At 36.5% G+C, this 27,692-nt stretch overlaps 1 protein-coding gene across 1 annotated transcript in view; it reads left to right on the top strand.

Moving 5' to 3' along the window:
- The window catches only part of IMPG2 (interphotoreceptor matrix proteoglycan 2), an 85,020-nt gene that overhangs the window by 45,490 nt on the left and 11,838 nt on the right, over positions 1–27,692 (top strand). Inside the window, exons 9-14 of the mRNA XM_057502249.1 lie at positions 1,993–2,013; positions 7,958–8,202; positions 11,039–11,124; positions 21,831–22,134; positions 23,066–24,339; positions 24,961–25,180. Of these exons, the coding sequence (XP_057358232.1) occupies positions 1,993–2,013; positions 7,958–8,202; positions 11,039–11,124; positions 21,831–22,134; positions 23,066–24,339; positions 24,961–25,180 (2,150 nt within the window). The remainder of the gene's footprint in view (positions 1–1,992; positions 2,014–7,957; positions 8,203–11,038; positions 11,125–21,830; positions 22,135–23,065; positions 24,340–24,960; positions 25,181–27,692) is intronic.

The raw sequence follows: 27,692 nt of genomic DNA, 5'->3' as shown, positions 1-27,692 counted from the left end.
TTTATTTCAAATGGAATCTCCTTTTGTGTCTATTATATATATATATTAACCACAGGTGATTTGAATGCTGTAATTCCATGTTATGTCTGGTAAATTTGTATTATTAGTGCCAGTTTTTCACTTGAAGAAACTGAGTTAGGAAATGGCAAAAGAATATATTCAAGGAGACATACTAGATCTGTAGTTGGGCCAGGGTAAGAATTCAGGAATTCATGTCCCCAGCTGGCTGCTGACAAGTCACACTGCTATTTTTGGCTCTAAGGGGGGCCTGAAGTCAGATTAGGTGTGACCTCAGTGTTCTGCTACCGCATATCAGTGGTCTGCTGAGGTGACATTGATGTCTTGGTGTAAGGCTACTTTGGAGGGTATGCATTCTTCTTTGTTTCAAACATAACGGCTCTGAGTAACTCAGAGACCTCTTTTAAGACATTTCTTCTCTGCTTGAGACCAATGGCATAATACTTGTGAATATTTATTGAGTGAAAACTTTGTTTTGGGCACTTCACATTCCTGAGCAGCCTTAATCTTCAATCCTCTGAACATAAGTTGTATTAATATTCACTTTACAGAGAAGCAAACAGGCTTAAAAGGGTGAGGTATTAGCCCAGGGTTAGAGAGTTTGTAAATCAGCAGCAGAGGAGGGATTTTGAACAAACTGTGTGACTTTATAGCTCTTGCTGTTAACCTCCTTGCTAGACCCAGAACTCTGCAGGTTTGGAGCACTCAGGTGGTAGTGGTGGCCAAGCTGTTGGATGCCGGGCAGCATGATCAGGGGTGCTGTGTAATCTCACAGCATAATTAACAGTGTCAACAACTTAACTTTGGCTTATTCTTGTCATGACATCTGGGCTTACCAGAAACAACAGCAGGCACTTAAATCGCACTAACAGCATGCCAGGCTTTATATCTATATTAACTCCTTTAATCCCAATACCCATGTTATGAGGTAGTTATTATTATCCTTATTTTTTTTCTGGTAAGGAAAGCAGAGCACAGGGAATTTAAATAACTTACTGACAGTCAGCTAGTTACAGGGGAGAGGGCAAGCATGGTAAACTGACCCTCCACCTACCCTCACACCCTGACCTGTCTCCCCAGTTCAACCTAAGCACTTCTCACAGAATACTGTCTCCAGTTGTAACTAAAGCTCGTATGAGAAACAGAATGTGAGGCCTTTGAAGACCTTTCTCATTTGGCAGCACATGAAAGACAACATGACCTTTGGGTCCAATTTGCCATGGTTCAAATCCTACCTTTGGTACTTCTGACTGAATGATTTTATGTAAATTACCAAGTCTTAACTTCTCATTTGTATAAAAACAATTTACCTATTAATTCTACTTTATTAAAAAATACTTTTGGATAAATTATTTAGCTTCTTTGTTCCTCAGTTTCTTTACCTGTAATGTGATACTAAGGGTCCTTATTAATCTTAATGAAGAATAAATTAATTAATTTTTATAAAATGCTTAGCACAGTTCCTGACACATTGAAAGTTCTATTAAGTGTCTATTACATAAAATAAAAAATATTAAAGGCTATGCAATATCCTATAGGTTAGTCAGTTCTAACCTTTCCCAACTACTTAGCACCTTTCTATATACTATCTGATTTTCTTTTATTTTAATATTACACAATACATTGTATTCCTGAAAAAAGGTTCACAATTTTGTTAATGCCAACAACTGGAGTCCTCTGCTGATCTATTGCAATAAGCTTATTTGTAAGGAGATAACCTTATGTGGATTGCTTAGAAAGCATTTTACTAAGAATGTTTAAACATAATAAAGACTATTTTAAGATAGAATACTTTCTTCACCTTTGCATGTTTCCTTCAATATACAAGAATTTGTCAGCATTTGATACTATGCAAGCATTTTCTTGCAGGGAAACCTTTCAGAGGAAATATATTAAGATCTTGTACTTTGATGAAGGATCTGGCAATTATAACTGTTTTAAACTCTGCTTAATCTCTTCAATTTTTATTTTCAGCTCCCCCAAGGAAAATGGCAGGTAGTGTACTTTATTGGCATTTTCTAAACTGTCCATTGAATGCAGAGGTAGTTAAATAATTTGGTAGCCCCAAGTCCAAGTGAGCATGGCTCAATTTTTTTTATCACTCCCACTATCACTACCCAGTTCCTTACAGATGAGGAGTGGGCAACTTTTGCTGTTAAAGGTCAGATAGTAAATATTTTAAACTTCTCAGGCCAGATGGTCTCTGCTGCAAGCTACACATCTCTGCCACTATGGAAGTAGGTACAAACAATATGTTGAAAACACCTGAGCATTAAGTTTCAATAAAACTTAACTTACAGACATTGAAATCTGAATTTCATAAAATTTTCATGTCACAAAATGTTGTTTTGATTTTTCAACCATTAAAAAATATAAAATCCATTAATTTTTGGACAGTGGGCTGGATTTCACTCACAGGCTGTAGTTTACAGACCCCTTTCATAGACTGTTGACTGGCAAGTACTTTAAATATTGAGTTACACTTAATTTAAAAGAAGAAAAAAGACCTGGTATTGAAGTTAACACCTTCAAGTACTCTATGTCATTCAGTAATTTAATCAAGTCTCACATTAAATAGATGATGGGGAGAAAGCTGATCTCTGTAATAGTTCATTTACAAACACAGCTGCTCTCTGAATTTCTTAGAAGCAGCATAATATGAAAGCATAGTCAATAAATACCCTTTGTGAAGATTGCTTGTCATTTTTTGCCTTTGGATTAAAATTTATCTGAAATTCACTTTCTCTTGGAACACTGATGAGCATAATAATATAGAACTTATGAAGCAGATTCATAGGCTAAATATACAGTAATATTCCTTCATTTTAGAGATACAGTAATATTTAATATAGTAATATTCCTTCATTGTAATATCTTATATTTGAAAAGGGGTTGGAGCCAGTGTGCATTTACCATTCTGAAAATTCTAGGGCCCTTAAGAGTGATGCTAACTCTATTCTATCTTTGCTCTATAAATGGGATAACAAAGCCTACATTACAGCACATCTGTTTACAATATGGGTAACTGAATATTTCAGGCTCACTAGTGACACCTGCTCAGTCAAAAAGATTCCTTTTAAAATATCATTACCGATTGACAATGTACCTGGTCACCCAAGAGCTCTGATGGAGATGTGCAGTAAGGTTAGTATCATCTTCATGCCTGTAACACAACATCTATTCATGGACCAAGGAGTAATTTCAACTGTCAAGCTTTATTATTTAAGAAATACATTTTGTAAGGCTGTAACTGCGATAGTGATTCTTCTGATGGATCTGAGTAAATTGAAAACCTTCTGGAAAGGATTCAAATGCCATTAAGAACATCTGTGATTCATGGGAAGCGGTACAAATACCAACATTCAAAGAGTTTGAGAGAAGTTGATTCCAACCCTCATGGATGACCTTGATGGGTTCAAGACTTCATTGGAAGAAGTAATTGCAAATATGGTGGGAATAACAAGAGAACTGGAGTTAGAAGTGGAGTCTGAAGATGTGACTGAGTGGCTGCAATCTCATGATACATCTTAAATGGATTGAGTTACTTCTTATGGATTAGCAAACAAAGTTTTTTGACATGATCTACTCTTGGTTAATATGCTATGAAGATTGTTGAAATGACAAAAGATTTAGAATATTACATAAACTTAGTTGATAAAGCAGTGGCAGGGTTTGAGGGGTTTGACTGCAGTTTGGAAAGAAGTTCTGTGGGTAAAATGCTGTCAAACAGCATCACATGTTACAGATAAATTATTCATGAAAGTGTCCATAGATGGGCAAACTTCAGAGTTGACTTATTTTCAGAAATTGCCACAGCCAACCCAGCCTTCAGCAGCCACCACCCTAATCAGTCAGCAGTCATCAATAAGGCAAGATTGTCTACTAGCAAAAAGATGATGACTCACTGAAAACTCAGGTGATAGCATTTCTTAGCAAAAAATGTTTTAAAATTAGGTATATACATTTTTTAGACATGTAGCTATTGTACACGTAATAGACTACAGTATAGTGTAAGAGTAACTTTTTAAAATATGCACTGGGAAACCAAAAAATTCATTTGACTAGCTTTATTGTGATACTTTATTGTGATGTACTGCAACCAAATTCACAATATCTCTAAGGTATTCCTGTCTTTAATATATATAACTTCTCTTTTTTCTCTCCATGAACATTTATATGCACATGATATTTTGTATTTGCTTTGTACATCTTTCGAGATGCACACATTATTTTAGTAGGACTCATTTGAAACAAATAGTACATATGCCTGGTATACACACTTCAAAATATAGCTCCAGGCTGTGTAAATATACACCTTCTTCCTAACAGAAAGGATGTGTGAGTTTCTCTGAAATATGTTTATCTTAGTTGATCTTAATAAGATGTGAACCATTATTTTCTATTTAAACTCTGCACATGTCAAACAGCCAGTTAGGGCATTTACGATGAGAGAATAAGAAGTGGTTAATTTCATTTCTACATGATTGATATTTCTGGAAATAGCTGTCAGAAGAGAAATTTCCTCTATATCGCAGCTGTTTCAGTTTAGTTTAGAAGACGAACAATGATGATACAGTGGTGTTGGTTAACTCAGAGTTGCTGAATGCGAAAAGCCAGACAGCTTTCTTCAATCAGATAATATTTTGTCTACCAGCGTACATTCTGCAGCTTATGTACTTCCTTGGCTTCTTGGCTTTCTGTTATTTCTGTCCCTCATCCTGAACTCAAGTCTGTTTTGGGTCACAGTGAAGTTCTCAGCTCTGAGAATAGATGGTTTCCTGATACCTCAAACATTTTCTTGAGGACAAAATCATAGTGTTAAATTGCAGCATCTCTCTGAGGCATCCTATCTTCTTTAATGAATTTATCCTCATTAGACAAGGTAGATTATAATAGAAGTGTTATTTTTAGATGTCCAAGGAAATCATTGTGAGACAAATTATGTTTTGCCAATAAAGAATAAGGACAGTAGTCTAACTGCCTGATCTGTGCAGATTTCTTGATCCTCTCCCTGTAATGTTTAAAAGTCATGCAAGGCACGTGCTTCATCCTACATGGCTTGTGAAGAGCATGCAGAGTTGGCTGTGAAGCAATATCCCTAAAATGATTACTCAGAAGACATGAGATGTATGAGATGTCCTTTTGGGCAAAAAAGTACTCTCTCATATTCGGAGACAAAAAATCCTCAAGATTAAATAAGTTAGGAGTATCACATACTGTCATTTAAGTGGCACAGGTCACTTCTTTTGTCTGCATTAGTGAGTAAAACTGATCAGCTGTTTTTTCATTATTTTTAAAGTGTTTATTGATAAACTGTGAACCAGGCATTGTGCTAGATGCTTGGGACACATATGATATGGTGAGTTCTGACCAGTAGGTGTCCCTCTTACTATTTTATTCCACCTTGGGGCTATCATTTGGTTATTTTAGCATATTTAATGAATTGATTTCTTTACAAAAGAAGACCAGACCCATGAGTCACCATATTCTGACATGAAATACTAAGGGATTGAGGGAAGTTCTAGATAATAAGTAGATGTTTTACCACTTAATAGAACATTATTAAGGGTGTCAAAATGCCCACTTTAAAGCTCTCTAAACCACCTCAGCTGGGACTGGCAGCTTACCAGATCTGGGAGAAAGACCTTATGAAATTACTCAGAGTGAAACAGTGCCTACCTGCTTATATGGCAGGTGAAGGATGTCCAGGGTGTGATGTGTAGCAAGCAGGCCCAGGACAGGTCCAGAACTGCCAGTGTTCTCAGGAAGGAGAGAACTCTTAGGACCATTTCATGCTTACCAAATCACAAAATACAGGGCATTGTTCAGGATGCCAGTTGATCTACCTAAAGCAAGAAATATATCTGCCAAGAAATATATCACCAATTATGGAATTGGCTGACTCATGCCAGTATATCAAGCCATGCCAACCTGTTAAGCCGTCTCCAGTCCAGGGATCTGTTTTACAAGTGAGACACAATCCACTTTAGTGGTCAGAAGCTTTCCACCAAATAGTAACAAATTACTTAACTAATTCCCCTTTTCTAGTTTCCATTTTCATTATGTTAATAATTTTCATTAGATAGTGTGAATATCTTGGTTAGGTTGCAGGTTTTTTTTTTTAATATTCAGACAAGTATAGATTTCTATCATTGAGTAGGTACTGGGTACCCCCTAGTGCCAGGAACCAAGCTGAACACTGGGGATAGAAAGAAACTCAGACTGAAAGGCAGTCACTGTAAACAGAATCATTTTACAAAACAACAAAGGCTATAATCAAGGAATATATAGTAATATGTAAGTAAGTTCAGAGGAGAAAGCACTTTATTTGTATGCTTTGATTTGGGAGTCCTTTTGCTTCCAAGGGTAGGAAGGTAGCAGATTGCTTCCATCACAGGCCTATCTTGAGTAGCAGATATTTAGCAGGATAGTGCTCTTCTTTCCTCTGGAGGGACCTTGGTGTGACGTGCTGGGCTGCGCCTCTGATGGATGTGTCTCTGACTGGCTGGAAGCCAGAGTGATGACTAGAGCAAAGCTGTCTTTCTAATGACTTTTTTCTGATAATAGTTTAATTAAAGCAACTGAGAGTATAGCATAGTAGTTCAGAATGCAGGTGCTGGGGTCAGGCAGATCTGGGTTTGAATTTTGACTTTACCACTTAGATGTTGTAAAATTTTAGGCACGTCTTTTAACTTCTTTAAAGTCCAGTTTCTTCAACATAGTCTGAACATAATAAAACCTTCACAGGGTTATTATGAAAATTAAATGAGATAAAGCATGTGAAGTACCTGGTCACTTTGTAAGCACTTAGAAAATGTTATCTTTAGATTGTTAGAGAAATCTGAGTTAGAGTCTAGAAGAAATATTCCTATTGGTTTAGAAATTTTGTATTCAGATGTTATTTCTCCAAAATGACTATTTAAGAAAATATGACACACCAACTCCTACTTAACATATTTTCACTGTCCTTTACTCCAAGAAATCTCTTTGGTCATGGAAAGGCAGATAGTGACAAAGCTTAATTCCCAGGTCAAATTATTTGTTAGCTCTTGTCAAGGTTTGATTGAGTTCATAATTGAAGGAGCTGGCAGAAAATGAAAGCTAGTTTCTATAGCACTTGAAAAACAGAAATTTATATACTTAATTTGGACAAGCATTACTAAGTTAAATACAAAATTGGCTGATGCCCTATAGTATTATAAAACTTTGGAGTTATCATTCTTAGAGGCCAGGAAAAACAATCACATTTTCGTAGTTTTTTACAATTTAGTATTAAACTTTATAGGGCTGTAAATTGTCTGGGCTACCAAACAAAAGCATATCTCCTGAGAAACTTAGATAACTGTCATATTAGAAAATATTCTAGCATTATATTTTTTAAAAATCACAAATCAAAAAATTTGCTTCATTTCCAAGTATTTCCTATCTTCCTTTCACAATAAATAACTATGTTTTAGTTAATAGTAATTAAGCTTCCTCATTGCTTCACTCCCCACTATGGAGTACATAATTCATCCAACAACAGTAATAAAGAGAGATGAGAATATTGTTCATTATTGGGTAGAGTTAGAAGATTTTTTTTTTTAATCAAAGAGAAGAAATGCTAATAGGGAAAAAAGGAAGCAGGCTGATAGTGGAGAGGAACAGTTGGCTTTGAAGGAGGAAAGAAGGGTTGTTGAGAATATAGAGAAAGAAGAAAAGGGTGTTCTTCAGGGTTGTGTCTGTGGCCTTAGAGCTGTTCTATGTTCTTAGAGCTAAAACCTGTGCTCTGGGAAGGAGGAGGGGATGGCAAAATTGTTCACAGGCTTCAGAGAATGGTGATGGAACAGACGTTTTGGGACTCCCCCTTCTAGGTATCATATTTGTTCTCCATGGGTTCAAAGGTTCTTTCTTTGTGCCTCCTTATCAGGGCCTAATCTGTTCTCTCTTTTATCCATAGTGGCATAGATGTTCACTATGCAGTTACCTTCAATGGTGAGGCCATCAGCAATACTACCTGGGACCTACTTAGCCTTCACTCCAACAAGGTGGAAAACCATGGTCTTGTGGAATTGGATGATAAGCCCACTGCTGTTTATACAATTAGTAACTTCAGAGATTATATGGCAGAAACACTAAACCAGAATTTTTTGCTGGGGAACTCCTCTTTGAACCCCGATCCTGACTCCCTTCAGCTTATCAATGGTGAGTTTGATATCCATCATGACGTCCTGTATAGTTTCTTTTTTTTTTCAATATGCTTTGGTGAAAACTGATTTCCCTAAGCATGTGTAGTTCTGAGCAATCTCTAGACTGCACAAGACGGGATGTCCTGCTATGAATGGAGTTTTAGCTATGCAGCTGTTCTGAATAGATTAATCAGGGGCTTTCTGGAATATTTGCAGACAGAAGGCCACAAAGAGTGGGGAAAGTGCAAAACAGCATGACATTTAGAAATAGCTTAGAGAAATGGGAGCAAAGTATAAGAAAAAGGAAAGCAGTACCTGTAAGTATGAATTAAAACAGGTTATAGTGCTGCCCAGGCAACTAAGACATTAACTTTCCAGAGGCAAGTCAGCAGGTAAAGGCTTACAGCCAGAGAACAGAAGAGAAAGAGCAGGTCAGGGAAGTTGAGGGAAGCTCTTGGTCAAAGAAGAACTAATACTAGGTGCCCAGAGGATCCAATACTAAGTTTGAATTCAGAAAGCTGTAGAGATCCAGTCATGATCTGCAGTCAGCAGGTAGATCTGGTATCATCAAGGAGTATTACTCTGTATTTAGAGGTTAAAGAGTGGCCTACTCGACCTTGGACTGAAGTTTGCTCAGTGTGAACTCATCAGGGACATGGCCTCCTGTTAGTTCCCTGGCTGCTTTATGTTGGATTCTCCATGGTTTCTTTACTCATTGGTAGTTAGCCTTTCTCCAGTGAAGGATACTTTACTTAAGTGGCTACATGGAAGAAATACCAGCTGCCAAAGAGGAATATTCATGAATGAGAGGCATTACTATCAGTGATACATTTTTAGAGTCTCTCCAACTCCTACAAATTCTTCAGGGAAAAGAGCCCGTATCCTTTCAGGCAGCTAACACCTAGGCTTGTGTGTGTGTGAATGTGAATAAACAGACAAGGGAGAAAGAAAAGAGAAAGATATAACAAAACGTTATTATGTATAATAAATTCCTTACTTTCTAAATAAGATGTTTTTTGAGGGGTTCAACTAAAACTTTAAATTGCTTTTCAATTATTTTGATTGCTGGACTGATGTTTCCTTAATGTGACACTGTGCTGAGACAGAGCCACAAAGTAGCCTGGACTTATAGGTTATGTAGGATGTAAAGTGGAGAAACTCTGTCTTCAGATGTTAGGGTATTAGTTCTAAAACACTAGGGTACCTTTGTATTTTGGAGCAGTGTGAGTACCCTAGGCTCACTTCTTTATATGCTCCTTTTTTGTTGTTGAATCTTCTTGGAATACCTGAGCCAAGTAAAACAGTGAAAAGAGAAGAGGCCTATTATCTGAAATTGCTGAAGTCCTTTTGGCAAGGCTAATATAGACTAGTGGGGGGCTACCTATGAGGACATCATATAAGCAGAAGGTTCCAGGAATCTGGACATTGGCATCAAAGAGAGAAAAAGTATAGCTTGGAGGTTATGACCTGAGGAAGATGGGAACCTAAATTGAGCAGAATGTGCAAATACCAAGGTTAGTAGCTAGGGCAGTGGAGGAATGGCATGAAGATTAAGGTATGCAATAGGCAAAATGAGGTAGTTTAGGAAACTAAATCTACAAAAAGAACCTTGAAGTCTTACTTTTATGTGGAACCTGGGGGTGGAGCTACCTCCTAAAAGGTGTCCTAAAAAAGAGGTCAACAACACTTAGAATTTCCAAGCATGTTCAACAAAAGCATTAGGATATACAGTATAAACTAATTCAGGTGCTGTGAACTTTCATTAGACGTATGAAAATGAATTTCCTCCCTTAAATACATTTCCATTGTCATGCCAGCCTCAGAGTTCTGAATGGATGCAGCATTCTAGGTAACTTGATCATCATCTTGAAAGATATGTTCATCCTTGATCTTGTGTATCTTGTTTTCTTCCATACAAGAAAAGATAACTCTATACACAGTCGAAAAGGAGTTTTTGGAAAATATTTAAACCAAATAGGGTTTTTGGCTTCTGATTCATCCTTCTGTCAGGCTAGTGGGAGCAGGTGAATACAGAGAAATTCTGCTTCTGTTTTTGGAACTTACACCACATGACCCTTCTTTTTAGCTTTTGTTGATTCCCTCTCTCCTCCAGGCAAAGTAATTTTTTTCTTTGTCTTTATTCCTATATGTTTTATATATATATATATATATATATATATATATATATATATATATATATATATGCTTCTCACATCATTTTATAATTTGTATTTATCTCTCTGACATAGGGAATACTTTCATAGGAGAAACCTGGCTTTATTATAAGTGTTTATAGCCTCAACTTCACCTAAGTCTGTAGTGATTAGCAAGGATGCAGTAAATCTTTGTTGAATTAACTTATATAATCTAATCTTTAAACATTGTTGTCATTTAATACAGCTACAGTGATAAGTTATCTGGTGTCCAGCTCATTTTTCAAATGTATTTTCTGCTAACAAGGGGATCTTTTTGCATAATTTTCTCCATTCTTAGCATCAAACAAATGAGTTGGAATTTCAATTCAATCTTCTTATTGAAATGAAAAAAAATCACTTAAAAATGCTTCATAGGAACTTGAAAAAAGTTAAAAATGCTTACGAATGGAAAAGAAATAGTATGAGTATAATAATGAGAAGAATATTTTATATTACAGCCTTATAATTCAGATTGTGCCAGTATAAGTTATATATATGTATATGAATAAAGTAGCGAACATTTTCTAAGCACATTTCCCCTATATGTTCTGCCAAGCTCTGAACTATAAGGAGGTAGAACTTGGTTTTTAGTTGTCTCTGAATCTCAAATGCAGCAGTCTCAACTAAAAATGTTCTTTCATATCGTGCTTTCTTCAGTGAGAGGAGTTTTACTCCGCCAAACTGAAGACCTGCTTTGGATCACCCAAAGTTCCAGTGGTCAGGCAACCCCGCCATCTGTTCTGGTAAGTGTATTTCTATGTTTAATGCTTAGAACCGGGCCCTCAAGCTTCTCTTCTTTGTACCCTAAGCTGCTTACTTTGGCATCATGAGTTTCCTGAGCTGTTCTTATTTCAGATATTCTCTTACATCATTCCTGGAACATTATTCATAGTTGTCGGCTCATGGGTCCAAATATTGGTTTAGAGAATTGAAGTATCCCACAGTGGTTAAATGAAGTCCACACATTTTTCAGTGCTAAACTTCACACATAGTATATACTTACTTATGGTTCCAACAAACTTGTTTGGTGATAAACTGTAAATGCCTACCGAGTTCTCTAAAACTTATCCAGAAATAGTTTTTATATCCAAACTATAAATTGCTGTGTATAGGTATGTAGATTTTTGTTCCACAGAGTGTACTGAAGAAAAAATTTAGACTCCAAAGCTTATAGAACAGTATTTATAAATAGAGAGAAGGAAGAGAGAAAAATATCAGCTACCTGACAAATCAGGCCTCCTTTTAACCTGGGCTGGGAAAACACTCCCGTATGCACAGGAACATCATGGAATGAACTTAGCTTTTTGTTCTTATTATCCTGCTATCCTGGATACTCCTCTGCCCTCTCCAAACCTCAACTTGCCACTTCACCTATAGAGAGACATCTAGCAGAGGAGAAAGTGGTTTTTCTCAAGTGCAGTTAAAACAACATACATACAAGGACAGCTACAACCACAGCCGCAGTATCACTAGAGACCTGCCTGTTTACAAGTACACAAATCTTTTATTATCACATAAACACAGTTGGGGGTCTCCCTTCTACATTTCTCATTCTTTCTAACCTCTTTTCTGTCTCACATAAACTTTTTGAAATACTTGTTTCTTTTCTTTATCCAGCAATGAACATTTAGAAAGCCTACCCCAAATTCGCTTAACCATTCATATATGCATTCATTTCTTCTACTCAATTTTAGGACAACTCAGTTTTGAAATGTGGTGTTATTGGAAATAGTCTTTTCACTGAGTTTCCATATTGAGAAGAAAGGGTAGAGGGGGAGTGACATCAGAGATGATATTCATTGGGCATTTATTTATTCATTCATTCAGGTATGTTTACTTTGTTCTTTTCATGTGCCAAGTGCTGGAGAAAATAAGATGAATAAGGGTGTGGTCTTGCCTACAAGAACTTTCCAGTCTGGCAGTAGTAGACAGATTTCTACACAAATAAGGTGATGCTATCAGAGAGGTCTGCTCAGGATGCAGTGGCAGGGAGTGGTGACTCACCACAGACAGGGCACCACCAGTCTCCATTCCTTCTAATCACAGTCAGCTAGGGCTTCTCTAACCACAGATCTGTGATGATATGTTAGAATGATGTTGTAATAAAAGAACTTATTTATAAGCCAGAGGTTACAAAGTGGAGACCAGAGGGCCAGATCCAGCTATACGCATGTGCTTTAGGGCCAAATTTTTAAAAAGCCAGTATTTAAAAATTTGAGGATTTTTGCATCAAAATGCAGATTTCCAACTTGGTTTTAAACTGGATGACCTGGTATCATTAATTTCACATTCCTCTATTGCAAACGTGGCTAGAGTTTAGCTAAAAGGGGCTGCTCCTTTAATGACGCCAAGCACTGACTAAGGGGCCCACTTGTTCGTTTCTGTTGCCTTTTCTGTGGTTCATTTGCATTTAAGCCAACCCTTAGTTTTTTAAATAATAGTAACTGTAGGGCATTAATTAACAATTTGAGGAGACATTGGAATATTAATGGATGACAAGCATGAAAAAGCAGAATGATTAATTAGAAGTGTCCGGTTATTGTTTCTTTTTCCTCCTCTCTCCCTCCCTCTCCCTTTCTGTCCCCTCCCCTCCCTCCTCCTCCACCTTCTCCCATTTCTTCTTCTCTTTCTCTTCCTTTTTGTCTTCACCTTCTTTTTTGACAAACTGTTAACAAGATTTTGTTCTTTTGTAGCAGTGAGATTTTTTTTCCAGACTTGATTTTTAGAAATTATTTTAGAGGTAAGGATGTTGGGATATGGAATTTGACACCTTTTGGCATCTCAACTTGGAAAATCACTTGTTGCACAGTATGCTTTCTGTAGAACTAGTAAGTTTTTCAGCTGGCATTAACAAATGTGAAACTGGCTGTAAGTCTGGGGGGTAAAATATATTCCCAGCTGGGGACAAATTACCTTTGAAGCCAAAATCAGTCAAAGGCAGAAGTAAAGTGGGAGAAATCCGTTTATTGCTTACTACAAGCAGTTGTTCACTTCTGCTTGCCTGCGTCTCTCACAACCCAGGTGCAGAAAAGGGACCTGACCCAACCTCTCTAGTCCAAATACGTCCTCCTCACTCCCCGGTGTAATCACCTACTGATATGGAGATGTACTACTTCTCTCCACCCCTTGGAAACACCTATTGATATGGAGATACACTAAGGCCAGATGAGAGATTCTGGAAATACAGCAGTTTTACCCATACTTGCCAATATAATATTAAACTTGTTAATATACTACATTGAATTAAAAGAAGAAATCACAAGTTGAATTTGTTGCTATGAGAACATCTACTCATACAAAAACAAATGAAGTGCTATTCCTGGCATGTATGTATACACCTTTCAAAATGTATGAGAAAGTTTCATTGCCATGTCATTTTTTTGGAGGGTACTTATTTGGAATAGGTCGTCTTTCTTATTAAAAAGTAAAATTGTTCACTTTTACTTTTTATGTTGCCTACTTGTGACTTGACTTTATTGAAAGATATTATGTATTGTTCACTTTTAATTTTTATAAAATGAATAAGCATTTATATGTTTATTTATTGAAATCATATATATTGCTTGAGTACTTGTTTTTCATTGAGGATTGAGTTGCTTTCCTAATGTTATAAGCTCTGTCTGATAATACTCAGTGTCTTAAGCTTGAGTTAAAGAGTCAAAGCCATCTCACTTGAATTTTCAAAAAATACACACTTAGAGTTTGCAAGGATGTAAACATGCCTGACTCAGCTGGGAGAATGGGTGGCTTTAACACACCTGGAAGTGGTTTTAGATAATTAAGAGGAACAAAAGTGAAGTCCCTGATATGGTATGATTGTCATCTTCGTAACTACTTTTGTGAGGAATAGAACTTGGTATTGAGCAAATGGGCTTTTTACTTTTCCCTGAATGCATATATGGTTTTAGATACTAGGAAAAGAAATAGGAAAGGAAGAAACTTTTCTATCTACACAAGTAACCTCTATATTCAACATAGCATATATTTCAGTATTTGAAAATGGTCTCCTAGTTTTCCCCTCTGTATTCACCTGAGTCTTGTATACCTGTGGACGTATGTTACCCAAATGAGAATGGACTGCCATTCTTTTTTTTTTCTTTCCAGGTTCATTGACATGAATATATAATGACATATAATTGACATGTAATGTTGTATAAATTTAAGAGGTACAAAGTGAAGATTTGATACACTTATAATTGAGAAATGATTACCATGGTAGTGTTAGTTAACATTTCTATAACTTCACATAAGACATACTCTTAGTAACTTTCAAGTATATAATGTATTGTTAACTACAGTCACCATGTTTTACGTTATATTCCCAGAACTTATTCATCTTATAACTGGAAGTTTGTACCCTCTGATTGACATGTCTCTTTTTCCCCTACCCCAAGTCCCTGGAAACCACCATTGTCACCTGTTTCTGTGAGTTTGGCTTTTTTAGGTTCCACATATAAGTGATATCATGCATTTTTTGTCTTTGGTTTCTCAGTATAATGCCCTTACAGTCCATTCTTGTAAAAAATGGCAGGATTTTCCTTTTCCTCATAGCTGAAAATATGTACACACATGCACACACAGACACACACACACACCACATCATCTTCATTCATTCATCAACCTAGGTTGTTCCCATATTTTGGCTATTGTGAATAGTGTGGCAATGAACATGATATTCCAGTTATCTCAATATACTGATTTCATTTCCTTATATCTGTACCCAAGAAGTAGGATTGCTGGATCATATGGTAGTTCTATTTTTAATTTTTTGAGGAACCTCTGTACTGTTTTCCATAATGGCTGTAACAATTCACATTTCCACCAGCATGCACAAGGGGTCCTTTTCCCTGTAACCTTGTCAACACTATCCCTTATGTTTTGATAATAGCCACTATAACAGTGTGAGGTGATATCTTCTTGTAGTTTTGATTTGTGTTTTCCTGTGAGCATCTTATCATGTATCTGTTGGCCATTTGTATGTCTTCTTTGGAAAAATATCTGTATAGATTCTCTGCCCATTTTTTAATTGGATTGTTTATTTCTTTTTGCTATTGAATTGTATGGGTTCCCAATAGATTTGGTATGTTAACTCCTTAGCACATATATATTTTCTCCCATTCGGTAGATTGTCTTTTCATTTTGTTAACTGTTTCTTTTGCCATGCAGAAACATTTTAGTTTGATATAGTCCCACTTAATTTTTGCTTTTGTTACCTTTTCTTTTGGTGTCATATCCAAAAAAAAATCATTGCCAAACTAATGTCAAGAAGCTTTCCCCTATGTTTTCTTCTTTCAGTTTTATGGATTAAGGAATTATGTTTAAGTCTTTAACCCCTTTCAAATAAATTTTTGTGAGTGGTGTAAGATAAGGGTCTAGTTTCTTTCTTTTGCATGTGACTGTCCAGTTTTCCCAACATCGTGTATTGAAGAGACTGTCATTTTCCTGTTGAGAGTTCTTGGCTCCCTTGCCAAATATTTGTTGACCACACAGGCCAAGGTTTATTTCTGGGATCTTGATTCTATTCCATTGTTCTATGTGTCTGTTTTTATGCCAGTACCATTTTGTTTGGATTGCTGTAGCTTCACAGTACACTTTGAAGTAGGGAGTGTGATACCTCCAGCTTTGTTCTTTCTCAAGATTCTCTTGGCTGTTTGGGGTCTTTTGAGTTTCCATATAAATTTTAGAATTATTTGCTTTAACTCTGTGAAAAAATGCTTCCATAATTTTGATAGGGATTGCATCAAATCTATAGATTACTTTGGATAGTATGGATATTGTAACAATATTAATTATTTCAATCCATGAGCACAGAGTATCTTTCCAATTATTTGTCTTTGCTTCACTTTCTTGCATCAATGTCTTCTCATTTTCATTGTACAGGTATTTTGCCTTCTTGGTTAAATTTCTTAGGTAATTTATTCTTTTTGATGGGATTGTAAATGGGATTTCATAAATCCTGATAGTTCATTATTGTGTAGAAATGTCAGATATTTTTTTCATTTAGTAATTGGTTAAATTAAATAAATGAATGTTGATTTTGTATCCTGAAACTTTGTAATTCATTTATTATCTCTAATAGTTTCTTGGTGGATTTTTTAGGGTTTCCTATGTATAGTATCATGTTATCTGAAATTTCTTCTTCCTTTCCAATTTCAATACCTTTTCTTTCTTTAATTTTTTTTCCTAATTACTGTGGCTAGGATTTCCTGTACTGTGTTGAATAATGGTGGAGAGAGTGGGCATCCTTGTCTTGTTCCTGATCTTAGAGGAAAAGCTTTCACCTCTTCACCATTGAATATGATATTAGCTATGGTTTTGCCATACATGGCCTTTACATGTTAAGGTGTGTTCCCTCATACTCACTTTGTTGAGTTTTTATCATAAATGGATGTTAAATTTTGTCAATGCCTTTCCTAAATCTAGTGAGATGATCATATGAGTCTTTCATTTTGTTAATTCAGTTGATCACATTCATTGATTTGTGGAAATTTAACCATCCTTGTGCCCTGGAATAAATCCCACTTCGTCATGATATATTATCCATTTAATGCATTGTTACATTTGGCTTTCTAATATGTTGTTGAAGATTTCATCTATGTTCATCAGCAACATTGGTTTGTAATTTTCTTTCTTTTGTGGTGTCCTTGTCTGGTTTTGGTATCAGAGTAATGCTGGCCTTGCAAAATGAGTTTGGAAGAGTTCCCTCCTCTTCAATTTTTTGGTAGGATTTAAGATTAGTAGATACTAAATCTTTGAATATTTGGTAGAATTCACCAGTGAAACCATCTGGACATGGAATTTTGGAGAGGTTTATTGTTTGTTGGAAGATTTTAAATTACTGATTCAAGGTCCTGACTAGCAACTGATCTATTCAGATTTTCTATTCATGATTCAATTTGGGAATATTGTGTGTTTCTAGTAATTTATCCATTTCTGCTAGCTTGTTCAATTTGTTGGTATATGATCATAGTAGTGTCTTATGATCTTCTATATTTCTGTGGTATCAGTGATAACTTATCTTCTTTCATTTTTTATTTTATTTGAGTCCTCTCTCTTTTTTTCTTGGTGAGTCCAGCTAAAGATTACTCCATTTTGTTTACCTTTTCAAAGAGCTAGCTCTTAGTTTCACTGATGTTTTCTATTTTCTTTTTAGTCTCTATTTTATTTATTTCTGCTCTGATCTTTATTATTTTCTTCCTTCTGCTAATGTTGGGCTTTGTTCTTTTTCTAGTTCCTTTAGACAAAGTCAGGTTATTTGAAATTTTTCTTTTTTCCTGAGTTAAGCCTGTATTGCTATGAACTTCCATCTTAGAATCACTTTTGCTGCATCTCATAGATTTTTGAATGTCATATTTCTGTTATCACATTTCTAGGTATTTTTGATTTATCCTTTGATTTCTTCAGTGACCCATTGGTTGTCAGTAGCATGTTGTTTAATATCCAAATTTTTGTGTTCTTCTAAGTTGTAGTCTTATAATTGATACCTAGTTTCATGCCATGTGGTTAGAAAGATGATTTATATGATTTCAGTCTTCTTGAATTTATAGAGACTTGTTTTGTGGCCTCACATGATCTGTCTTAGAGAATATTCCATATGCATGTGAGAATATGTATTCTGATGCTTTTAGATGGAATGTTCTATATATTTATATATATATATATATATATATATATATATATATATATATATATATATATATATATTAAATCTTTCTAGCTTATTCTCTTAAGTAAGGTCAATGTTTCCTTATTGGTTTTCTGCCTGGAGGATCTACCCACTGATATAAGTGGGGTATAAAGTTCCCCTGCTATTATTGTATTCCTGTCATTTTCTCCATTTAGGTCTGTTAAAATTCACTTTATATATTTTGGTACCTCTATTTTGGGTCCATATATAGGTATAGATGTTACATCTTCTTTCTTTACTCAATCCTTTATCATTAATACCCTTCTTTGTCTTTTATTGCAGTCTTTGTTTTAAAGTCTCTTTTGTCTGATATTACTATAACTTCATTTGCTTTCTTTTCATTTCCATTTGCATGGTAAATATCTTTCTCTATCTCTTCACTTATAGTCTTTGTGTCCTAGCTTCTGAAGTGAGTCTCTTCTATGTAGTATATAGATTAGTTGTGTTTCTTTTTCATTCATTCAGCCACTCTGTCTTTTGATTGAAAAATTTAGTTCATTTACATTTAAAGTAAGCATTTATATACCATTTTGTTAAGTGTTTTCTGGATGTTTTTGTAATTACCTGGTGCTCTTATCTTCTTCTATTTCTCTATTCCTTTGTGGTTTGATAACTTTTTTTTAATGTCAGGTTTAGATTTCCTTTGTGTACTTTCAGTAAGTTTCATTTTGATCCTGACCCCACATTTTATATTATTAATGTTATATTATACATCTTTTCATTTTATGTATCCCTTTACAAATTATTGTAATTTTAGTTAATTTTTATTTTTTTCTTTTGACCTTCGTAAGTGATTAATCCACTACCTTTACTATGTATTTACTTGCACTGTGAGATTTTTACTTTTGTATGTTTTCTTGTCATTAGAGCCATTTCTTTTCAGCTTAAAGAAATCACTTTAACGTTTCTTGTATATTTAGTCTAGTAGTGCTGAACTCCTTTAGCTTTTATTTGTCTGGCAAATTTACGTTCTTCATGATAACTTTGCTGGATAAAATATTCTTAGTTGGAAGTTTTTTCCTTTCAGTATTTTGATTATGTCATGTCAGTTCCTCCTGGCCAGCAAAGGGCCTGCCAGAAAATCTGCACATAGCCTTATGGGATTTCCTTTGTATGCAACAAGTTACTTTCTTTTGCTTCTTTTAAGATTTTTCTTTCTTTTCAATTTTTGGCATTTTAATTATGTATCTTCATTTGGATCTCTTTGGATTGATCTTGTTTGGAACTCTCTGGGCTTCCTGGAACTGGATGTAAGCTTCCTTCCCCAGATTAGGGACATTTTCAACCATTATTTCTTCAAAAAAGTTTTCTGCCCCATTTTCTCTCTTTTCTTCTTGGGGCCCCAATAATGTGGATGTTATATCCCTTGATCCTTTCCTGCAGATCCCTTCAGGTATCATCATCTTTAAAAATTCTGAGTTTTTTTGCTGCTCTATTTGGGTGAATTCCATTGCTTTGTCTTCCAGCTGGCTAACCTATTATTTTGCTTCATCCAGTCTGCTGTTGAACTTTGCATTTTTCAGTTCAGTTATTGTATTCTTCAGTTCTTTGACTTCTGTTTGGTACTTTCTTATATTTTCTATTGCTTTGTTGATGTTCTCACCTGTATTCATCCATTCTTGTCCCTAGTTTGGTAAGCATCTTTATGACCATTGTGTTGAACTTCTTATCAGGTGGATAACTTATCTCTGTTTCATTAAGGTCTTTTTCTGAGATTTTGTCTTGTTCTTTTCATTGGACCTTATTCCTCTGTCTCTTTGTTTTGCCTGATTCTCTGTGTTTGTTTCTGTGTATTAGGTAAAACAGCTTGAAGTTGTGGCTTTGTGTAGGAGTTGACTCAGGGGCCCTGAAGCACAGTACCCCCAGCCACCAGGGCCAGACACTCCAGGGGCATCCCCTATGTGGGACACACTCACCCCCGACTGCGGTGTTGCTGCAGTGTGGTGGGGCAGGATGCATCCACCTGTACAATGCATCATGTTGGAGGGAGATTGCCAGAATGGTGTCCACCAGTGCCAGCATTTGCAAGGCAGAATGCAATCACAAAAATGGTACCAGCCAGTGCTTCCATCCTCAGATTTCCAACAAGTTCTTCCTTTTTGGTAGTCACTTGAGGATGAGTAAGTGTGTTTCCTTCATATATAGTTTAGGCACTTTCAAACTGCTTCTTTTGTGCTGGGTCCAGGATATGTGAATCTGCATGCAAGTTCTTTAGGAGTGGTTCTTCATTCCCTATAGTTCTGTGGTTCTCTTTGTTGAAATCCCTGTTGGTTTTGGGGGCTCGTTTCTCTAGTGCAGTATATAAGGGTTGGAGTGTCTGACACAGACCACAAACCTCTCATTCTTCAGGGAAGTGTTCTGTGTTTTGGGGATTCTTCCCAGTTGTGGGTCACTGTGCCTGGTTTGGGGTTTTTGGTGAGAGTATGTCTCTACCTGTCCTACCTATCCTAATGTGGCCCTTTTATCCTTTGTTGTGGAGGCACTGCTCATCTAGTTTTCAGGAATTTTTTTTAGAGGAAATTATTCCATGTTAACTGCAGATTTGATATGTCTGTGGGAGGAGGTAAGCTTAGAATCTTCCTACCATTACCTTAAACCCAACCACACAGATTTCTTAAAGGGTCTTGTTGATGAGAAATATGCCAATTCAGCAACTAAAAAACTATTTTAGGAATCTAGGCTAGAATAATACAACCAGAACACAGTCAGGCTGTATCATCTCCTGGGGAGCTTTTTAATAGTTAGTACTATGTCTAGGGCCCACCCTTAGACCAAATTAAATTAGGATCTCTGGGGTGTGGAGCCTGGACACTGATGTTTTTAACAAGTTTCCATGGGATATTAATATTCTTTAGGATGGAGAATAATTATTGTTTTCTCTTTTTTCCTTTTTTCAATTTTCATCCAAGAAATATTTTATGAAGTCTTTCTGTGCATATGCCATTTCTTGTCTTTTTGTTATTCATAATCCAGATACATTGAAATATATAAATTCCCATCAAATACCATGATCATTTTACTTATTAGCATGAGCACTAAACTTTTTTTTGCATACACTGATCTTCAGAGGATTAAATAATTAGCATGTTAAAGATTTTGGTTCTGTTTACTTTTCTATTCCTAAAGCTAAATTTTAAGGTAAGTTTAAGAGTACATTAGGAAAATGTCACTAGAAAGAAAATGTAAGTGTGATACCATTTCACAGATGTTGTTATTCCTTCATTTTGATGTAGTGCCATTTCTTACCAAAACAAAAGCCTTAATTAATTAAATACCTTTCAGAATGACTAATAAAATTGCTGATTGTTCTTTCCTGATGTGGGCAATGTGCTTAGGTATTTGACAACAAATTACAGATACAAGTAACTTATATGTATTTAAAGTATTTAAGCTAATAAGACAGAAGTAGAGGAACCATCTCAAGCAAAAGAAAGAATATTTTTCCCACACATTCACTTTGTTTGGGATCTTTTAAATGTATCATTTCATTTATCCCCATTTTGAAGATGAGATCCAGGAAGTATATGTTTTTCTCTCGATTTTTTCAACTAGCAAGTGGTTAAATTGAGATTTGGATATAGATCTTTTTAATTCTGGAAGCCCTGTCTCCCACCCACACCCAATATTAATCAGCTCCTTGTCCATAGAAAATCTTTGAATGTAGATAGATAGGTGGTATCTGAAATAGGTAGGTAGTGTTAAAATCATTTTTATGTGTTTTTTTTTAATCTATGATATGATTTAGCCTTTTTTTCCTCCCAGGAAAATACCCTTCAAGCTGAATGGCCCTCAGCAGATGAATCCACCACCAGCAGTATTCCACCACGTGATTTCAGCCCTGGTCCTCCCTCAGCCACTGGCAGCGAGCTCTGGTCAGAAAGTCCTTTGGGAGATTTAGTGTCTATATCCGAGTCAGCCTTTTCCCTGAAGGAGGGCCGCAGTGCTTCCCCGGAGGCTTTAGACTTTAGTGGCTTGACACTTCATTCTGTCACCCCAGCGGTGCTTCACACGGGCTCACCGGTGGCTTCTGAAGAAAGGGCTTCTGGGTCTCACTTATTAGAAGATGGTAAGGGATTCTAATAACTTTTCATACATCTTTATTATTTCAAGGGTTTTGAAGGGAGGAAGAAACTAAGGTTAATAGAAAAGCATGGTAGCATCTATTAGGGGGAATGTCCTGGGAAAGTTGTGTGAAGGAGGGAACGGTAAGATTTGATTTGATTGATTAGAGTAAAGAGTCCAAACTGGTAAATAAGAAATGAATTTGGTGGACTGGGGCAGGGATCAATTAATAGATATTTTGATGTTCTTAATAAAGAATATATAATCTAATTTAATTACTATTAAAGAACTACTTCAGTTACTTGAACATTGAAGTGGCCAATGAAGAGCATCAAAGAAGTTTATCCCAATATATTTTAAAAGAATTAATTGGGGGCCCAGTATAGAGATTTTTAGCTTACATTTTACTTGGACAGGGGAGAACCTGAACTAGGGCAGCTATAGCAGGGATTAAGAAATGAAAATCAAGTAGATGATTTAGATGTTTGGGAGGAAGGGAAAAATCAGTGTGACTCATGGGTGGCGTATACATGTGAAAGAGAAGATGAACAAAAATATAAATAATGAGTCTAGGATTTTGAGCATTAGGTGAAACTGAAGTGTAATGGGCAATAAACATAATAAGGAAATAGGAATTTCAAAGACAAAAAAAATTTCCTAGGGAATTCTCTCCCTAAGTTTCTACTAGATTCAGTCTTTGTTGTTAATATAGCTACCAGCAGTTCATTATTTTTCATAGAGGAAGAAAAATCAAGTGTTTGGAATTATTTTAATAGCTAAGGGAAGAAGATACATTCATGAGTGATCAAAGTAAAAGTCAATATCTGTTCCTTCTACCTTAATGAGATAAAAATAAGTAGATAGCTTTATTAAGAGAACTAGGAATGTATTTTTGGCAACTCTGTAAATTAATTAATGGAAAATTTTATTTTTAGGATTAACCAAAGTAGAAGAGTCAGAAGATTTTCTTTCTGTTGATCCATTGCCTTCAAGTCCATTCATTCATCCTATGCCAAAAGAAACAGTACCACCCATGGAAGACTCTGGGATGTCTTTGCCATCCTCACCATATCTGGCCTCCTCTATTGCATTAGATCTTCTTGCTGAAGAAATAACTACATCTTTTGGCTTGGACTCTTTGGCCTCCAAAGTCAAAGACCAATTAGAAGTGAGCACTGTGATGTCAGACACATCCATAGAAAAAGAGTTCATATTTGAGAGTGGTTTAGGTTCAGGGTCTGGTCAAAACGTGGATCTAACTGCTTGGCCTCTGAGTGAGACTTCATTAGAGAAAAGTACAGAGCCACTGTCCAAGTCATGGCTTGAAGATCAGGATTCACTTTTGCCAACTTTGGGTGTAGGTAGGAAACTAGTTACAGATGACAAAATAGATTCCACAGACCAAAGTACTGAGTATGTAAAATATGTGCATCTTGATAGAGCCACAAACTTTGCAGAAGAAGAGCCCCTTGGTGGGCCTACTGTGCCCATCTTCACAGAGAGCACAACTCAGTCTGCATCACCAATTCTCTCCAAGCATGCATCAGAGGTCCCTGACAAAGCACCTCTTCTACTGACATCTATAGCAAGCTCTGCTTCTACTGATAAACCAGATCAAGAAGAACCCTTTCTAAAGGGGAGTACTGAACAAATTACAGAGTCATCCAAACATGAATTGTTTGGCAGCAAGGTTTCAGTAGTGAAGCCAGATACACAACCTTTGTGGACCATATCGCCAGAATCCAATGTAGTTTGGGCAAGAACTTCGTCCCTAGAGAAGTTGTCTGGAGTCACCCTGACAAGCATGCCACAGAGCACTGACAGGCTCTGGTTGAAACCTCCCGTGGCTCAATCCACCAAACTGCCTCCAACCACAAGCTCCACCCTGCTGAAGGATGAAGTAATTATGGGCGTACAGGATATTTCATTAGAGCTGGACCAGATAGGCAAAGATTACTATCAGCCTGAGCTAGTCCCAGAGGAGAATGGCAAGGTTGGTAGTTATGTGGAGCTGCCTGCAAGAGCTCACTCTACAGAGAGGGCTGTTGTGGCTTGGCCGGCAGAAGAAGGGGACTCGCATCATGCCCAGACTGCAGGTGCCTTGCTGGTTTTCTTCAGCCTCCGGGTGACTAACATGATGTTTTCAGAAGATCTGTTTAATAAGAACTCTTTGGAGTATAAAGCCCTGGAACAAAGATTCTTAGAATTGGTAAGCATGACAAGTGAAACATGGGCGTTAGTGAATAATCATATATGAACCAACCCTCTTTCCCCCAAGCACATAAGATCAGAGTGAAGGAAGGTGGTCTGCTGTGGACAGTCATTTCCTATCATCTGCAAATAGTTTCATGGCCTAGGGTTGGTAGGAAAACAGTAAGAAAGGTGGATACAAGAAATGGAAAACACAAATGTGCCTGGAAGGTGACATGACAACTTAGATACTGAAGATTGTCTCCCATGAATTATGGGACTAAAAAAGTTAAAGATTTATTTTCAGATTTTATTATGAGGCCAATGTGTTGAAGGTACCTATGATGCCTTCTCCACTTTGATCTTTTAGTGAAACAGAATAAAGTCTCTGGGTGTCTAAAACTGTGAGTTCCATGGGGTTCCTAAATACCACTGTGAAAAATCTCATGACTCTCAAATAATTCACAATTTGTACTTTTATTGATGAATAGTTTAAATAATGTAAGTAGGATACAGTTTGGAAAAGTGGGGGAAGGGTCATCCTTGTTTGTTTGTATTTGTTTTTTTGGGGTTTTTTGGGTATTCATTGAGCGAAGTACAGAACCTTGTCAATAAGTTGACTTATTTTCATGTATTGTAGCTGGTTCCCTATCTCCAGTCAAATCTCACAGGGTTCCAGAATTTAGAAATCCTGAACTTCAGAAATGGCAGTATTGTGGTGAACAGCCGAATGAAGTTTGCCGAGTCTGCCCCTCTTAACGTCAGCAGGGCTGTATACATGATCCTGGAAGACTTTTGCACCACTGCCTACCAAACCATGAACTTGGCTATTGATAAATACTCTCTTGATGTGGAATCAGGTAATGAATGATACTAAATATTGTGATGGTTTCTTAGTAGAGTCCGGTGACTATTCCTGTGTATTTCCTTCTACACTAAGTCAAGATAAATTCAATACTTGTAGGAAAAAGAGTACTTGGCAAAGTTTCCACATCTTGATAATTATTAAATGATCTCTTCAGAGGACATTAATTTTTTTAAGGGGTTGTCCACACACATTATCTTTACTTGTTCACCTCCCATTCCCTTCTCTAGCTCTCTCTTCCCTTCTCTAGCTCTCTCTTTTACTTATCCACAGGATCTGTTCTTGTCTATGTTGCCCAACCCAGTAGATTTGGACTTTTTTCCCTTCTGTATTATTTTCCTAAGCTGTTTCACCCATTTCCATTATTGTAGGTCTTACATATATGTTAATTACATATTTTAATAGCAGATCAGACTTAACTTCTGAGCTCCAGAATTGATACAGAACTATGCATTTGGTTATTGCAACTTGGATGTATTCTATGTATTTCAAACTTAAGATATCTAAGAATGACCTCTTGTTTTCTATATCTACCCACCTTCCAGCTCAATCTACTCCTCTCAGATTCACCATCTTGACAAGTGGAAGTTATATCCAACTCAGCTGTTGAAGCCAGAAACCTGGGAAGTTATTCTGGTACCTCAGTTTCCATTGCCCCCAACTTTCAGTCACTCACTAAACTTATATTGATTCTGAATTCTAAGTGTATCTCAAATCTGTGTGCTTCTCTTTATCTCCACTGCCACTACTCTAGGCCAAGCCGTCATCATCTCTCATTTGGACCACTTGCCCCACCACCTCTCTTGTTCCACTCCCCAAGCCATTCTCCAGACAGCAGGCAGGGTGTTCTTTATAAAATGTCAGATTATTTTGCTTTTCTTCTTAAAATACTTCAATGACCCCTTGGTTCACTAGCAACAAGGCCTGGGGCCTATCTTCTTCCCCAGTATCATCTAATGAAACTAACTTCTTTGCTCACAGTGTTCTAGTGAAACTGTCTTGATTTTAGCTCCTCAGATTGAAAACTTGTGTTGCCATAAAGCCTTTGCACACACCGTCCCCTTTACTTGAAACTCTTTTTCCCCCCTTGGCTGACTTCTTCTCACCGTTTGATGCCTCAGTTCAAATGTCTCTTCTTCAGGACTTGGACTTAATTCGCCATAGTGTAGGGTCTTTCCTATTAGTCTTTCTGGCAACATCATGTTCTTTCCCTCTGTGGAGTTTATAACTATTGTAATAATGCCAATTTATGCACTTAGTTGCTTAATGGCTGTTTTCTGCAGTTGAGCTTTCCACAAGGACTGAGACTATGCATGTTTTATTAACGACTTTCTAGCCAAAACCTAGCACAGTGTCTTGCACATAGAAGGTACTCAAAAATACTGTGAATGAATGAAATGAAACATTGTTTTTATTTAAGACTTGGATGCAGAGAATACTATTGAATACTCAAACTTTGTTCTTTTTTTCTTCACACATACCAGAGGACAGTAGTTTTGAGTAGGAATAAGGTGGTATGTCTGGGTTTACATTTCTCCAGTACCTTTTACTCCAGCTGGTTTGGAAGGCAGCTCTATTCTTTACTGGGAAAGCAGCAAACAGTTTTTCCCTTGAAATCCTCGAAGGATTTTCAATTATTCATTGAAAGTGAGGAAAATGATTGAACTAATCCCCCAGTATACAAATCTCTTGCTACCTGAGTTCTCAAAGGTTGTTTGCACATTTTCTGTTAGTGGAAGGAGCAATTAATTCTAATTTGGAAGGCCTAGTTTCTTGCTTCTGCTCTGCCGTTTAGCATTTGTGTAACCCTAGATGAACAATTTTATTGCTGAGCCTTAGTCCCTCATATTAAATGGGGATAGTATTAATATCTGGTCTCTGTATTTCATGGAGCTAACTGTAAGGATTAAACAAATAACATATAAGCCGTTTGGACTAGCCACATAAATGCAAGCAGTTATGATTTATAAAACTTTGCAAAAGTCAATCCACTTCTTTTTAAAGAAGTACAATAAATAAATTGCATTTACTTCAAATTTGTATGTAACTCATATACATGTCACCTGCATGGCAAGTCATCCAGGTTTATAGGGTCATCTTTTCCTTTAATATTCAAATGAACTGGCATTAGCCTCTCCCATGTGCAATGTAAGGCCTGAATCCATGGCCCTGCCTCTCCCAAAATCTCTAGGAGTTATCAGAGAACTTAAATATCTCTTAATCACCTCTAGCTCTGAGTTACTTCTGCTGAATTTCCAGTCTTACATTTGTCTTGACCCTTGTGGTTATTCTTCATGTTAACCCAACACAGATCAGTCCCATTTTTTTACTTTGCCAAAGGACTTCTAACACAAGGCAGTTGAATCTATCAGATATTTGCTGATCGTATGAGGGTGATGGAAGAGGTTTTAAAAAGACCCTTTTTCCCTGAAGGTGATGGAATAGCCATGTAAGCACAGCAGACGGCTTAAAAACATTGCTTTTGGATATAACAATCCTAAAATTCC

Source organism: Manis pentadactyla, chromosome 1 (genome assembly GCF_030020395.1).
Source record: "Manis pentadactyla isolate mManPen7 chromosome 1, mManPen7.hap1, whole genome shotgun sequence".
In the NCBI taxonomy this organism is placed as follows: domain Eukaryota; kingdom Metazoa; phylum Chordata; class Mammalia; order Pholidota; family Manidae; genus Manis; species Manis pentadactyla.
This window is presented reverse-complemented; position numbering and strand designations above follow the sequence as displayed.